The sequence below is a fragment of the Ananas comosus genome, linkage group 17, assembly GCF_001540865.1.
Source record: "Ananas comosus cultivar F153 linkage group 17, ASM154086v1, whole genome shotgun sequence".
Taxonomy (NCBI): domain Eukaryota; kingdom Viridiplantae; phylum Streptophyta; class Magnoliopsida; order Poales; family Bromeliaceae; genus Ananas; species Ananas comosus.
In genome coordinates this window covers 3,059,235-3,074,058 of record NC_033637.1, presented here as the reverse complement: position 1 = coordinate 3,074,058, position 14,824 = coordinate 3,059,235, and the positions used below count along the sequence as shown (strand labels likewise).

General features: G+C 35.8%; 2 protein-coding genes and 1 long non-coding RNA gene across 4 annotated transcripts; 2 read left to right on the top strand and 1 right to left on the bottom strand.

Annotated features, from left to right (window-relative positions):
- LOC109723210 (plant UBX domain-containing protein 11) lies at window positions 945-6,386 on the top strand. The gene is made up of 10 exons (XM_020251494.1): window positions 945-1,080; window positions 1,807-1,906; window positions 2,481-2,533; window positions 2,627-2,708; window positions 3,376-3,441; window positions 3,516-3,583; window positions 3,694-3,909; window positions 4,561-5,041; window positions 5,275-5,547; window positions 5,873-6,386. The coding sequence occupies exons 2-10, from the start codon at window positions 1,807-1,809 to the stop codon at window positions 6,085-6,087; spliced, it is 1,554 nt and encodes a 517-aa protein (XP_020107083.1). The 5' UTR covers window positions 945-1,080; the 3' UTR covers window positions 6,088-6,386.
- Window positions 6,936-14,711, top strand: LOC109722789. Of its 2 annotated transcripts, none has more exons than XR_002219542.1 (5): window positions 6,936-7,325; window positions 7,750-7,906; window positions 8,457-8,668; window positions 11,763-11,925; window positions 14,337-14,711. It is a non-coding gene; the product is annotated as an uncharacterized LOC109722789 (long non-coding RNA). The 2 variants fall into 2 exon arrangements; XR_002219541.1 differs by having other exon boundaries at window positions 6,937-7,325; window positions 7,715-7,906.
- LOC109722788 (protein FLOWERING LOCUS T-like) lies at window positions 7,697-11,756 on the bottom strand. Its single transcript, XM_020250926.1, has 5 exons — window positions 9,685-11,756; window positions 8,964-9,025; window positions 8,807-8,847; window positions 8,424-8,640; window positions 7,697-7,822 (listed from the first exon to the last, which is right to left on the bottom strand). Exons 1-5 carry the CDS (start codon window positions 9,874-9,876, stop codon window positions 7,795-7,797), a joined length of 540 nt encoding a protein of 179 aa, XP_020106515.1. The 5' UTR covers window positions 9,877-11,756; the 3' UTR covers window positions 7,697-7,794.

Below are 14,824 nucleotides of genomic sequence, written 5' to 3'. Positions count from 1 at the left end.
TAATGTCATATTATTACATTTTATAAGATTTTTATTTTCAGCCGTTGATTTTGAGCCCCTTCGTTCACTAGGTAAATGATATCGTAAAATCATAAAATTTATTTTCTAAGTACTTCAAATACTCTAGATCAAATTTTACGAAGCTGATCGACAATTCGAAAGCCGCAACATCGAAAACGAGCTAGAAGCATGGAAGGCTCCGTGCTTCCGATAGCATAGTAGCCTCACTCTCTCTCTCTCTCTCTCTCTCTCTCTCTCTATATATATATATATNTATAAATAAATAAAAATAAATTATATATATATATAATTTATTCGGGTTTGGATTCGAATAATATTTCGGATATCCATACCTATTAACATCCCTACTTCTTATTCCACTTTTCAGTATAAAAAAAAAACGTATTAAACACGGTGAACCATTCTCCATATTTAGACATGGTGAATGATTCACCGTATTCAACTTAATACCCTGGCCCCAGCCTTGCCAGCGTGGCGCTAACATGACGCCTGCGTGGCAAGGACAGGACCTTTTTTGCAATTTTAATTTTAATAGGACTGTTTTTTAAATAAAAATTGCTCAGGGGCTATTTGCAAAAAAAACTCCGGTATTTTTTGATTGATGCTATATTACTTTATAGTTTTTATTTAGATTTTTATAATTATTTGATAAATCATGAAATTTTTATTTGGTTTAACAATATTATTAGCGATTGGTCGTTAATTATTCAATTTTTTGTTTATTATAAAGTGACTGAAATTATTAAGTTTGATTCATATTTTGTAATTAAATAACGTTAGGGGCCCATTTTCCAACAAGGTATAAATCAAGGGTCTCCATGTGTTTTCCCCGAACTCTATTACTATTAGATGCAACGCACGTGTCTCGCACGTGCAACACGTATCCGTCGATCGATATCTAACCCGGTTACCCGTGTGCGCCATAACTGAATCGAACCAAAAAGAGGATTAAAAAAAAAAAAAAAAGAAAAATCGCCCGGTGAGGAAAAAAAAAAAGAGAAAAACTTGGATCATCGTCGACGCATACTTCTCTCTCTCAGAAACCCTAATTCTTCGAAGGTACGAATCTCTTCTCCTTCCCCAAACTTCTAATCCCCAATCGAGTTATCCCAATTTTGTATCGGAGTAAAACCTTATCGAGGTTTAGGATTCGGTAACGAAATCGTCGGTGGTTTCTCTCTTATACGGCTCCAATTTCTCAGTTTAATTTTGATTTGCCTATTTGGGATCTCGTGGATCTTATAATGTTTGTACTTAATTTGGTTCTTACGATGTGTAGAGAGATCTATAGAGGTTTTCTACGGGATTTTATGAGCTTAAGATGAGTAAAGGTGGTTAATTTCTGCCGTTTCTGCCTTTTCGGGGCATGAAGTTTTTTGACTTCATCTATGGGCCTTCTCAACATTGGGGAACCGCTCTAATTGAGAAAGCTATTCAGCTAATTTTTACAATTGTATGTGTAGGAACAGTAACTATACTACAATTGAAAGAAAGATACATACTTGTTTGTTAAAAGAAAGGCAAGGAGGGAATCTAAGTTCAATAAGCAATAATTTTTTCATGCAAAAGTTTCATTAGAAGTAGTGCCGAATTGTATATGTTTTACTCATAGTTTCCCGCGTGTGTTTCTTCGCCGTCACTAGATTTCGATTTCCTTTTTGGCACATCGACATTGATATGGTACTTGACTACCTTGTCGCATATTACTTAATTGAGGAGATCTTACAATAGTTCTTGGCCTGAATCATTATTTTTTTTGTTTGTCTTATCTTTTGATTAACTCAGATGGAGAGGCCCACTTACTCTTTGACATACAAAGGTTCCATTCCGGATGCAATTAATGAAGCAAGGAGGCAGAAGAAACTATTTGTAGTCTATATATCTGGTGAATTTATTTATTACGTTCTCCTCCAGTTTCAATTACATTAGTTATTTTTTTAGTTCTTCTGGCCTCACACTATAGCCCATGAAGGATTCTGTAATTATCTTTATTTCATAAACCAGTACACATTTTTGACGTTAAAAAAATGATATAGCTGTTTTATTATTGCATTTCTAGGTTGCTCTCAAGTTTTTCTTAAATTGCTTTATACGCTTTGAGTGTGTTTGTTGAAAATAAGATCCTGACAAGCTGCTTAAATTCAACAATGGCTTGTGGGCTACTGAGGGCTTATATATAAGTTGGAAATATTTATGTTCAACATTATCGATAATCTGAATTTCTTTTTGATAAATTGTTAATCTTCTTTTCTTGTGACTTCATCCTTTTCTGCTTCTTAATATTTTATCAGTTATCAAGTGAGAAAAAATGTTCGAAAAAGTCCTATTCACATTTATTTAACAAGTTGAAGAATTCTGCTAGCTTCTGATTCACCCACGTTCAGAATGAGCTATCTTCGTGTGCTTGTGCTATTTCTATTATCCTACTGTAATTCGTGTGATTTCTCCTGTACTTTCAGGCGAGGATGAAAATTCAGCCCTCTTGGAACAGTCAACATGGGTGGATCAGAGTGTAAGTGAAATCATATTGCCTGTATGACTTGTCTTATTCCATAATCTATACTATCATATATTAGTTTCTAACAGGTTCATGTATCATTTTCAGGTAGCGGAAATCATATCAAGGTGTTGTATCTTCCTGCATCTCATGCAAGGAAATGTTGAGGCATCACAATTTTCAGCCATTTGTATCCTCTCTTAGTTGATTTCTAATTTTTCTGAATTTAAAGTGTGCAGTCGGTATTCAGTTGAACTATGGACAAGCTCATTGAAGGTGTTAACTTAGCAGTTAGGTGCTTTTGATCGCTTTTGGGCATGTGACTGACTTGTCTTATGTGCCTTGTGGACAATTTGTTCAATGGATATCTTGTAGTTGAGAAGTGAAAGTGTTCCAGTTGAGCTCAACTATCAATGAGTTTGAAGTTCGGCGACTGCTCTCATTTTGATGAGGATTCAAAATAAAGCGATTTGTTGAGGATGTTCCATCATTGATCTTCATGAAATTCAGGTGTTTGAACTGATATCTTGATTTAGGTTGCAAGATTGATATTGATTTTTGGTCACACTTACTCTTTTGCAGTTCAGAACATAGTAGATTGTAATAGTTAAACGTTTTTCTTTGCTTGGATGGAAGCTAAATAAAGAGCTTTTTTTATATGTTGGATAGATATCTTAGAAAGTTGGTGCAAGTGTAAGATTTATGTCTTGATGCACCAATCAGAGAACTTTTGGTTTTTCTTTTAAATCTCTCAGTTATTCTTGTGGTTTAAACTTTTGAGGTTACTTCGATGTATCCAGTTATATTTGATGGTCATACCAATTTCCAGTGTTTTCCTTAATTAACTGGGGCCTCAGACCCTCAAAAGTCCATTCCAAGTATCTCTGCTATTGGACTCAATGGTGTTATGCTTTGGCATCACGGTAAGGATACATCAAATAATCTTAATGCATCACACCCATATATTTTGTCACCAACTATTCATTGGAATGTGCAGAAGGGTACATCACTGCTGAAAATCTTAAGGAAGGTATTGGGAGAGCTTGGGCTACCCTCAATCTTCAGGTACTGTAACATCTGAATGCTATATTTTCTATTGCTGCTTTATGCACTGTAGATCGTCTTTTTGTTATTGTTGCCGTGTTTAGTTACAGAAAGGTAATTACCAATTGCAGGAGACATTTTTAACAGCAGCTCTTGCTTCAAAAAATACTGGACTTGCCAATTCCTCTTCTAATATTGCTCCGTCTAGTGAAACAAGTTCATCTAGCTCAGATATTCCAACAACTTCTGACAAAACCACACTAGATTCAGAAGTCAGACCATTAACTGATCCTGAAATCAGACCATTAGCTGATCCTGGTAACTTGGCGGAGCAGAATCTTGAAGAAGTAAGCTCTATTATCCTGATAACATCTCTGCTTCTCTTTCAGTGCCAATTTGCGTCATACCTTGTTACATCACTGAAAATTGTATATGCCCCTTAAGCCTTTTTTAGATGTCAGAACGAACTTGTGCAGTGTGAATATTTTCTTTTGGTATTCCAGTTTAGGAGTTCAATTTAGCCATTGCAAGGTACTCATATTAATGATTTTCAAGGATAATTCATTCCACCTATGGGATAATTTTGCAATATTCTGAAAATGATTTGCATATTGTATAGATTATATGGTTGTTGACATCTTTTCATGCTCTTCCTCTGCCAATTACAGCATGCCCCTTGAGTAAACAAGAGAGAGATGTTGAATGAGATGTTTTTGCAATTAAACTGGCTCACTAAGTTTGAAATATTATAGATTGAAAATTCAGATTCTTCCATAAATGTCCTTACTCGGGGGGCATTTGTGCTATTTTTGCCAAGGTAAACAGGGGCATTTATGATATTCACAAGAACACTTCTGATGTATATCAGGGTATTTATTAAATTTTTGACTTTAGGATAGTAAATATGAAAATGAAATTGTAGGTAGCAGCTGGTGTTCATATGTAAATTTGGCTATTTTTTTCTATAATTTCGTCATGTACTTCAAATATATTGTCAGAAAGATCCAAAGCCCATGGAACTAGCATGCACACAACCAGATGATGTTAAAGATGTCAAGATTAGTGGAGGAGAACATTCAGGCTCAGCTAGAAATGGAGATAATGAAGTCCTTGGTGAACCTAGAGATGCAGGGTCGCCACCTCATGAAGGTGATTATCCAGCTTTACCACAAGAAAAGTCTAAATCGGATAATAGTGCGAGTATAAAAGGTGAAGCTTCTTCAGAGGTGACTGCAATTGGAGCAGAGAAACAACGCCCTCGTGATAAAAAGATTGATGGATCAACTACGAGTTCCAGTGTTGTAAAGTCAAATGATATTCAATTTAGCATTCGCTTGCCAAATGGTACCAGCCTTCAGACAAAGCTTACAAAAGCAGACATGCTAAGGGATGTGAAGAACTTCGTAGATGGAAATATTAGTGAGATTGGCTCATATGATCTGGCCGTTCCTTATCCCCGGAAATTATTCAGTGAACAAGGTAATTGGACTTTACATCTCGATAGTTCTGGTCCTTCATCAATATATTGCATACTACCTTATATTCATTGTTTCTATTAATTTCGTGATATTTGCATGTTAATCATTTGCAATTGTTGTTAATTGCGGGTCATGGCATGTCTTTTGAGCTCCTCTTTGTAATGTTACTTTATTTGATTGTGAATTCCAACCAATGTGTTAATAGGATCTTTTCTGAATTTTTTTTGTACACAGACATGGACAGAACATTATGTGAACTTGGCTTTGCAAGCCGAGAAGCATTAATTGTTGTTCCACATCGTCAACCTACGAGACCCTCAAGGGGCCAATCGTCATCTCCTATTAGTAGTGACACGCTGAATGGAAGCAACACAGAAGACAGCAGTGGGGGATATTTTAGCTATGTTAAAAGGATTTTATCATACTTTAATCCTCTCTCCTATTTCCGGGGGAATTCCAGCTCACCAAACTCCGAACCAGGAGCAAATGATGGCTTGTGGCAATATCGTAAGTGCTGATCACTCAATTCTCTTCCTATTCTCATAAGCAGTGGTCGTCAGTTATATAGTTTTCTTGAGGGAGATATATATATACCTCTAAACAGTTTGAATAATCACATATAGTAACCCTGGAAAATCTGACAGATGTTTTGCAACGATATACATGTAAACATCCTTATTTTTTTTATTATGTACTGCTTTATTTTCTTTAGGCCTTGATATGTTCTGACCTGACAGAACTCTGTACATGAGCTTTGGAATACTTATTTCTGACGTCCGTTCATTACTCATCTTCTCGAGCAATTTCATCAAGTTCGATATTCTTTTTATAGGTCCAAATCCTACCAATTTAAACCGTTTTCCAGGAGAAGCATCCCAGCCAGCTGCGGATAATAATACCGGCAACCTAAGGAGAAGAACGTCAAATAGACCATTTGGAAGCAACATCCACACTCTTAGGCATGATGATGACCAAGGTCCATCTGGCGACAGAAACGTTTTCTGGAATGGGAATTCTACGCAGTTTGGAGGTGACGATAAGAAGTAGCACGGTGGTCGCACATCTAGGATTCTAATAAGCTGCTTATTGCTTGGCTTTTCAGGTTTTCTCTGTAAAAGAAGCTTTCTGTGAATTGGGGGGTTAATACCAAATATCAAGTACTCATATTATTCTTATTGTTTTATTACTCCAAAGCATATGCTTCTACTTTTCAATTGTTTTCTCTTGGTGCTTAGTTCAGCACAATAACAGAAAGAGTTTATCTTCAGCAGGCTTGCCTTTCGATCAATGAATCTCGGCTTACGCCCTCATCTGTCATGTGGTTTATGCATGACAGTTTTACGATTTGTCCTTCTGTGGAAGCATTTGATCTGTTGTATGTACATGATTCTTAATGTCAGAGTTCTTCGAATCGAAGGCAGAAATCAGGGAATTGAACTGATTTTACAGTACTTGTATATTCTGTTAAGCAAATGCCGCATTTTATTCTTGAGACGGCAGAGAGATGTAGCTGCGGTTGCATCAATATCTGCTTTCAGCAGGGTGCGAATTGGATCTCGATCTGGGTCATGCTTTCTTGACTTTTAGAATAACTTGTTCTTTCTAAAAGCAGAAATTAGGTATTTATATTAGTTAAAATTTCGAGATCTTTTTGTGTAAGCTTCAGCCGGGCAGAACAAGCCTGTTTGGGTCAGGCTGAAAACAAGTCGAAGGTCTACAATCTAGGTACAAATCCGAGTCCAATAGAGCTCCCAAGGTAGAGAAAAAAATAAAAAATCAGTGGAGTTAATTCGTCATCATATGTTATGTTTATTCAAGGATTATATTTCTTTCCTCTATAGTTCACTTTTTTTTTTCTTTTTTGTTCTTTTTTTATTTTAGTATTAAAAGACACCTAATGAATTATTGGATAAGGACAAAACTAATACGTGATAGACGATCGAGGGCTTCTCAACTAAGCTTTGTTGGCGAGCTCTCCACTAAACTTTTATCCCGAAAAAGAGTACAACAGTTGAGCAGAGTTAGATACCATTCATCAATTTTAATCTCACAAATCAATTTTTTCTAAAATGAAATTTTAAAAAATATACAAGTTTTGAGGACCGAAAAGTATTGGTACTGGCCAAGACAAAAGGACGCTCAAACCCCTTGCTATAAAACGCACATTCCACTCGATCGAGAAATCCTAAAAGCGTGTAGTTTTTTTTTTTTTTTTCCCGTTTTTTGGCGATCTCTACGTTTCAAACGACCTGTATCATCTTTGGGGAGCTTGCTCGAATATGCAGGTAACCTGTTTGATGAATTACCCGTGTGAAATATATACTGATATACCAGCATATTTGTTGAGTGGGTTCTTTGGTATGAGGTATTATTATCAGTAGTAATTAGTAAAGCAAATGACTCCGATGTAATGTAGCAAACCTGCATATTACAATTGCATACTAGAGACGATTTTCGTTTCTTAGATGCAAGATTTTGACAATACTGAGATTTGATTCCCTCTTTCTTTCTTCCTCTTTCTGTTTTTTTGTTGTTTATAACAGGGAATCTACAGTCTCAACACAAACTTTGTAAATAGAAACTTGTACATACAGATTATAACATTCAACATTTATTGAAATGTTATGTCAATAGTTTCTTGTACATAGGTCCTGATTACTATATTCTTTAACAGGACGCGTATATTAATTCTTCAATCTCCGAATGTAGTTGCTGCTGACAACGTTAATTTGTTCGGAACGCCGAAGCCGATCATTAGTTCCATCCGCTTCCAGGCTGGTACCTGTCCTCATGCAACAAAGACTCTTCAGTCCCTCTCTAACTTTCTCAATTAGGAACCTCTAACAGAGAATTCCGCGAACTAAAGGTATTGAAATGAGATCTAGTTGAATGTGGTGCTTTGAATTGCTATTTTATTTGTTCAGGTGTGCTGTTGCTGTAATGTAGCATGTCATACGCGAAGCCTGAGGAATAGCTATGCAGTGAATTTGATTTGTGTCGGTTTCATAAAAACTAGCAAGTTAATGCAATCTAGGCGGTCTCCAGAACATGTATACAAAGTTGAAGATATTCCGGTATTTCAGGGTGCATAGAATAGTTAGTTAATTGGTTTGGTCCGCAGACAAGTCGGCAAATAACTTGATGATTTCCTTTGTACTTTGCCTAAGATTCTCCTCAGCAGATCTAAACATATTATTAATCTTTCTCTTGATCTCATATTCTAAAGGAAATTGTGCTGATAAACATGAATGACCATCCTTTAAAAGAAAAAAGAATCTAACTATCCCTTACCTATAGCATAAAACTAACTACATTGTGTTATTGCTCCTTGCTCATAGTGTAAAAGGTATGTAAGTAATTATCTCGATTGTTATTTTATATACCTTCTCCCACCACAGCCATTCTCCCTTTGGCAGTTAAAGAACACAGCGGCCACGGGCGGCCCGAGGTTGTAAAATGCTGCAAAGTCCCTCATGTTGAAGTTTGATCTCCACCCCGGTGCATCCACGGTTTGTCGCACCGATTGGCGGAACAACACCAACACAAAGCGGTGAATCCCGGCAGTTGGACAGGGGCTTTCGTAGCAGACGACTTCATTCCCTGAAGCACATGATCAATATGTAATCTGGTACCGGAAAAGAGCCTTCACTAATTCAAATTTGTGATCGTTGTTGTTGTTTTTTTTTTTTGTTAAACCTAATCCAAAATTATTTGATACACTAAGCAGCTAATGTATAGATTTAGAAATAGTGTTATCATGACTCACCAAAAGTGGCGTTAGTTGTTTCTGGTATGTCTGTCACCAACCTATATCACACAGAGAATCGATTAGTTGGCGTTAATATAAATTTCACTTTTCCAGTAAGTAGAAAATTAAGTTATATAAATTAGCACCATGTGGCATGATGAATGTTGGAGCTTACCAATGAAGATACTCCCTTTTGGTTGGATTGCTAGGGCTTGGTGAGTCAGGGTCCACCATCACCTAGAGAGAGATGGTTATAAGCATTAAGCACCCATCAGATGATGATAGAGCTGAACTTATTTTGTGAAAGTAAATGCCGTGGGCTACATTTTAATGTGTTAGATGAAACAGTAACCGCATAAGATGTCTGTAATTCTCTGGTAAATAATGCTATTGTTGTAATTTTTTTCCTGTTTGATTGTTAGATCAAACTACTACTACCCCTTTTCTCCATCATTTGGACTGATTAGTAGTATTATTAGGGCCCCACAGAACTATGGAATAAATTCCTCTTTTATCAACTCATCGCCATCGGTACCTGATGGTAGCGGGCTCTCTCTATAAGAGACAAAGATCAAATCTTTTTAATTAAATGTATGATTCTAGAATTAGAAAATGGAAAGTCAAAGGGTCTTATCAGCCGAAAGAAAACCGAAAAGCTTATGCAAAGACTTCAACTTGGCAGTCAAGATTCTGCGCTTGTTGCTGTTGTTTCTGAGTGGGAGAGCTACTTTAAATAAATAGACTTGACTTGGTCAGCTCTGGTAGTGAGCCTTGGATTATACTAAATTTGACTTGGAATTTGATAAAAGATTAGTTAGACTCAATCTGGTTTCATTCTTATGATGAGCTATAAATTAGTGAACCGAGTTATACATAAGAGGGTGTTTAGGACTTACAAGTGTGTAAAAGGTCCTGATATCACGCCCTCCAATTTCAATCCGTGGCTCATTCGCTACCTGCGACGGCTTGAGCTCGGACCCATTTGTCAGCTCCCGATTGCTATAGAACACCCTCAGTGATGCAATCTTCACAAAAGGGTCCAAAACATCGCCAACCACGTGTCCAACAACAAGCGGATCCCTCGACATGATTAACTGAAGGGTACTGATATAAATGATCCAATAAGCAAGAGCACTAGAGGTCAGTGAGAAACTCAAAATGTCTCTTACTTTGTGCTTGATGAAATGATAAGAGGGAGGTACCCTATATATATACACACAAGCTAAATGATTTAGGCATCCGGTCCAAAAAATTATGCTCTAATTCTCCAGAGTCCATGGAATCTACTTTCTTGTATATAGAATAATTTGTGTTGCTTTCATTCAAAATGTATCAAGCTCTGCAACTGTTGGGTCTCTGAAGGGTTAGTGGGAGATAGCCAATCCACCATGGTGAATAAAATCTTATGTAGCACAGCCACTTATTCTCTATATCTGGAACCATTGAACGAATGATGCATATTGCGGTTTAAAAAGTGGATTTCCTTTTGACCTGCCTTCTATGGGAATGCCTAACAGTCGTAACAGACAAACTGCAAATGGCCATGCTCTCAAGCAGGTGGAGTTTTTTGCTAATGGGGCAAGTAAATCACCCTTTTTGGGCGGTAGATTCTTTAGAGTCTATCAAGTTCTAGTATGTGATATTATTTTGGTCGCTTTGATTCTATCATGACGTTCTCTCTGTGCTTTCCAATTGAGTGGTCGCAGTATAGGATACCGCACTTTGTATCAAGTGAAGCTACGGGTCACAAGGAGAAGAGATTCGACATAATGGTGTTGATGAAAGAAAGAATCTGCGTGCTAGCTTAATGTGAACATAAAAGTGGCTTTTCGCACAAGCATAGTTGAAGGAAAGATAAATCAAGTTATCGTGATGGTCAAGATACATGCAAATAAGTGTTTATGTAAACTTTAGTTCAAAGATACAACAATTTATGTCACTTAAGGTGCATGATGGAGGGGATGCTTTAGAAGCAAATGATGTGGTCAATACTGGTGAGCTCATCGTTCACCGTCTTCTAGAATTCCACATGCTGGAATTCGTGTTTAGATGTAAGAGCAGGCAAAGGGAGTTACTAACTTTAAGTATAACATAGTATAATGCAACACTGCATTAGATTCTTTTTGTCGTTAATCTCTTGCTTTCATAGGTGAAAATACATTCTGACGCACCTTGCTTTTGGTATTGTATGTGAATACCGCTACTGTTAGTAGCTGAAAGAGTGGATATAAGTTCAAATATTCAAACAATACTTATGCCTTGCCTTAAAACTTTTACTTTAACCAAAGCCTTCTTCAGATGTCAATAACATGATCCAACTCAAGATGAAGTATACTGCTTTAGTTAGCAAAAGAGCTTAATAACAGTAGGAAATAAAAAACGTAAATAATAATATCTCTTTACTATTCTACCACAATACTTGAAGCATACACTTGTACTAAATAATCATGTGGAATTGCTTTTTTTTATCCTCTGAATGAAGTTCTTATTGGATATGTTCTTTGAAACAAAGAACAAAATAGTCGAGAGTAAGATATATATTAAGTTCTAATATGATGCTATCCATGAGAATTATTCATGTACTATACATGCAATGATAGAACGTACACCTGAAGCGTCTGATTAAATTCAATGGTTTCCTATTATAGACAAAACTAATGATTTTGTATTTGCCGTACACTTTGCCTTGTTAGGACTTCGAATGCTTCTAGTCCTCCAAAAGTTCATTCTCTGTATTATTGAGTGCTTTAAATCGATACTTCTCCAAAACTTCTTTGCTGTTTCTCGCCTTATATATGATGCTGCTAATTAAATGATTACTTCAAACCCTGTATATTTTTTATGACTTGCTATGTGAAAATTAAGCAGTTTAGCTATGACAATAGTTCAAAAGTTGCAAGGAATATGTACAGAAATTTCTTATCCGTCTAGTCTGACGAGGGAGGATAATTTCTTCTTGTTGCTTGATGCTCAGGATATAGTAACACTGCTGAGCCAATGATTGTTGTAGACACCTAAGCCTCTTCGAATGAGACGTAAAGAGAGGTGTGCATAGAGGCGACGGCGAAAGTTCCTTAACACGGAACAAGCCAATGGAATTGAGCAATGTGCATTCAGTGAATGCGGGCACTTAGTAGGTATTTGATCTTCATATTCTTCTGGTAGCTTTTTCTTCTTTCTTACAACTTTAATTGCCAGAGTCATGGATTCTCATACCCTAATATATTGTTACATCAACACTCTGGGTGCATAAGATTTGCATGCCAAAAGCCTAAATTAGCAACATAGGTCCTTCTAGAATCATTCCTAGAAAAGTTACCAACCAATATATTCTCTAATGACAATCACTAGTTCTAATATTATATCAACCTATCAGCATAGTAATCCTAATAAATCTGGGTAAAAAACTAGCAAAGCCGTTGTTCAAGGGATGCTTTAAAACTTCTATATGCTGTAATTATTAGATGATAGCCTAATGCTCAACGTGCTCCAATCGGAGCTCTCTGAGAAAAACAAACTTCTAGAATGAGCCAATCATATCAACCAAACATAAAAGTAATTGTCACAGAAAAAACATCAAACTTTATCAATGATAAATTAGCTCTAGTTTTTCATTGCTTTTCATTGTAATGACAAGGCATTTTATTATTTTCACTATGACAATAATGAGATAACTATGATGAGGAATATGATTTGTTAGGAGAGATCCACTTGTTTAGCTAAAGAACAAATCAATGGCGTGAAGAAACTAACTAAGCTTCTTTTTTATGTCAAAAAGAGAGAGGCTTTTCACACAAGCTAAAGTTGGGGAAATAACAAAAAGAAGGTTCATTATATGGTAGGCTAATATTGGTATGTTCTACCAAACTCTACAATGAAAAGTTTGGTGATGCATAGCATGTTACTGAATGTGAGCAATTTGTCATTAGGAATGAAAAGATCCTTTATTATAAATTAAAGTTAAATGTATTATCTTTTTAATTTGGAAAAGAAGAAATTTAGGTGCAAGTAGAGATGTGGAATCTAGAAACTACTTTTGTAGATTTTATCTTAATAAACATAGTGATTAAGAATAAAGGGGTCCATCACATGGGCATCTCTTACTGGGTAGAGATGGTGAAAATCGGAGTCAAAAGAAATCTCTAAAGATAAAAATGCCCACGCATGGAGTAAATCCAACATAAATTAAAAAAATGTATACATAAAGCAACCAATTGTAACATGGATTGCTTGTTTGATTACTATTCTACTTTGCATCTATTGTGAAAATTTATGCTACACATGTTTTAATAAGAGAAATAAATCTATCAAACCTATAGGTGCTCATAAAAAAAGATGAATTGATTGGCATATCCATCGCAATTACCATATAATTACTTTCTTTATAAAAATTAATAAAAAGGCTCTACTTCTTTATGTACTCATATTTATTACTTCTTGAAATTAGATATTTGAGCATAAAGATGAAAATTTTACCAATTAATCCAAGAAGTTTGCTAATTTAATAGCTTAGAACAATACTAATAAGCAGTTAAAAATCCACTACAGTTGGTTCTTAGTTTCTAATTAGAACTTTTGTCTTCTATTTTCAGAAGATCGTTAAAGTACAGCGTTCATTTTGTATAAGAAAATTTATGAATATACGAATTTGTTTGCTTGAGATTTTAAACACTTTGAAGCACATTAAATGACATTTAGCATGTGTCCAAATACTTTAGCACCAATTATTGGAAATAAAAATGAAAAGACTACAATAGTTGAATGTATCTCCAAAAGTGTCTTTCTCTCTGTAACTTGAAAAAGTTCTCTTCTTTTAGGAACTCTTGTCATATTGTTATGCTACCACCTGTAAATTGACTTTTATGAGAATAAAAGCAAGGTATAAATTGCAATTTCCGTACCTACTAGCCAAATTTCATTTTTAGATCTTGTGTTTTTATTTTAGACATCCAACATCCTAAATTATTTTAGACATTCAACATCCTAAATTTTCGAAAGTGCTTCAATTTACTTAACTATATATCCTTCTTTTTATATATATATTTTTAAGAAAAAGTTATTACTTGCATCTAATGTATCTGTACATTTATGTACCAGCCATTAGTCGGGCCTTGATACCGTTGTACCTTTAGATTCCTAGCCCGCGTTGAATTTAAAATATGAGACAGATAGGCTATTACTGGATTTGCCGTGCATAGCTCTAACTTTGTTTTTCCTCCTGAGAAATAAAGTGAGACACTTTCAGAAGTTTAGAATGTCGAGTACCTACTGAACTCAGTATGATAGCTAAAGTTGAGGGACCAGTACCGGCGGTATGATTTACTTTTGACGCTCTGTATGGGCGGAGAGAAAAGAATAGAAAAGAAGAAAACGATAGGAAATAAAGTTCATCTTCTCGTTTGAATTGAAACTTGATGAGGAAGTAGAAGAGAAACGGAGAGGAAACAACCTTTTACGATGGGCAATTAGTTTTCTTGGATTTCTCATTTCTTTTTTCTTTCTTTTATTTTCTCTCTTTGTTCCCTTACTTTCTCTGTTCCTTTTTCAGCCTCCAATTCTCTGAAGAATAAAAGCAGCTTCGGCATACCAATCTTGAAACTTTGAGGAGCCGCCATTATCTGGAAGTGGCTTCTAAACTGGAGCTGCACTGTATAGTGAGTGGTATAGTACTACTCTTGTAGTCAAAGAGAAAAGTTTGTGGCTTATTTTGAACCTTAAAAAATTAAGCTTTTAGGAGAAGCAGAAGCAGCAGCAGCAGAAGAAGAGATCGAGCCAAATATTCTCCAACGACTATTCTAGGATTCTTCATCCATATACTGTTTTCTTTATGAATATAAAAGTGAAAAATCTCAATCATAGTCACAGGCATGCAGATGCAATGTAAGGACTAATTCCTTCTATAAAACAACTCGTTGGAATCGTCCGTACAAGTCTTTTTTCTGGGGAGGAGGGTGGCACTAGAAATGTGCACACTATGTCCCTACGGGATTAGGGGTCTAGTTTAGAATAATTGTTTTGCGGGCGTCCACATCTACC

Bases quoted from the DNA above. Each gene is read 5' to 3' on its own strand.
- LOC109723210 (XM_020251494.1), top strand. From the start codon at position 1,807: ATGGAGAGGCCCACTTACTCTTTGACATACAAAGGTTCCATTCCGGAT. The intron at 3,442-3,515 runs GTAAGGATACAT...TGGAATGTGCAG, and splicing joins TGTTATGCTTTGGCATCACG to AAGGGTACATCACTGCTGAA. The intron at 3,584-3,693 runs GTACTGTAACAT...TACCAATTGCAG, and splicing joins GGGCTACCCTCAATCTTCAG to GAGACATTTTTAACAGCAGC.
- LOC109722788 (XM_020250926.1), bottom strand. From the start codon at position 9,876: ATGTCGAGGGATCCGCTTGTTGTTGGACACGTGGTTGGCGATGTTTTG. The intron at 8,848-8,963 runs GTAAGCTCCAAC...TGTGTGATATAG, and splicing joins AAAAGGGAGTATCTTCATTG to GTTGGTGACAGACATACCAG. The intron at 8,641-8,806 runs GTGAGTCATGAT...CATGTGCTTCAG, and splicing joins AACAACTAACGCCACTTTTG to GGAATGAAGTCGTCTGCTAC.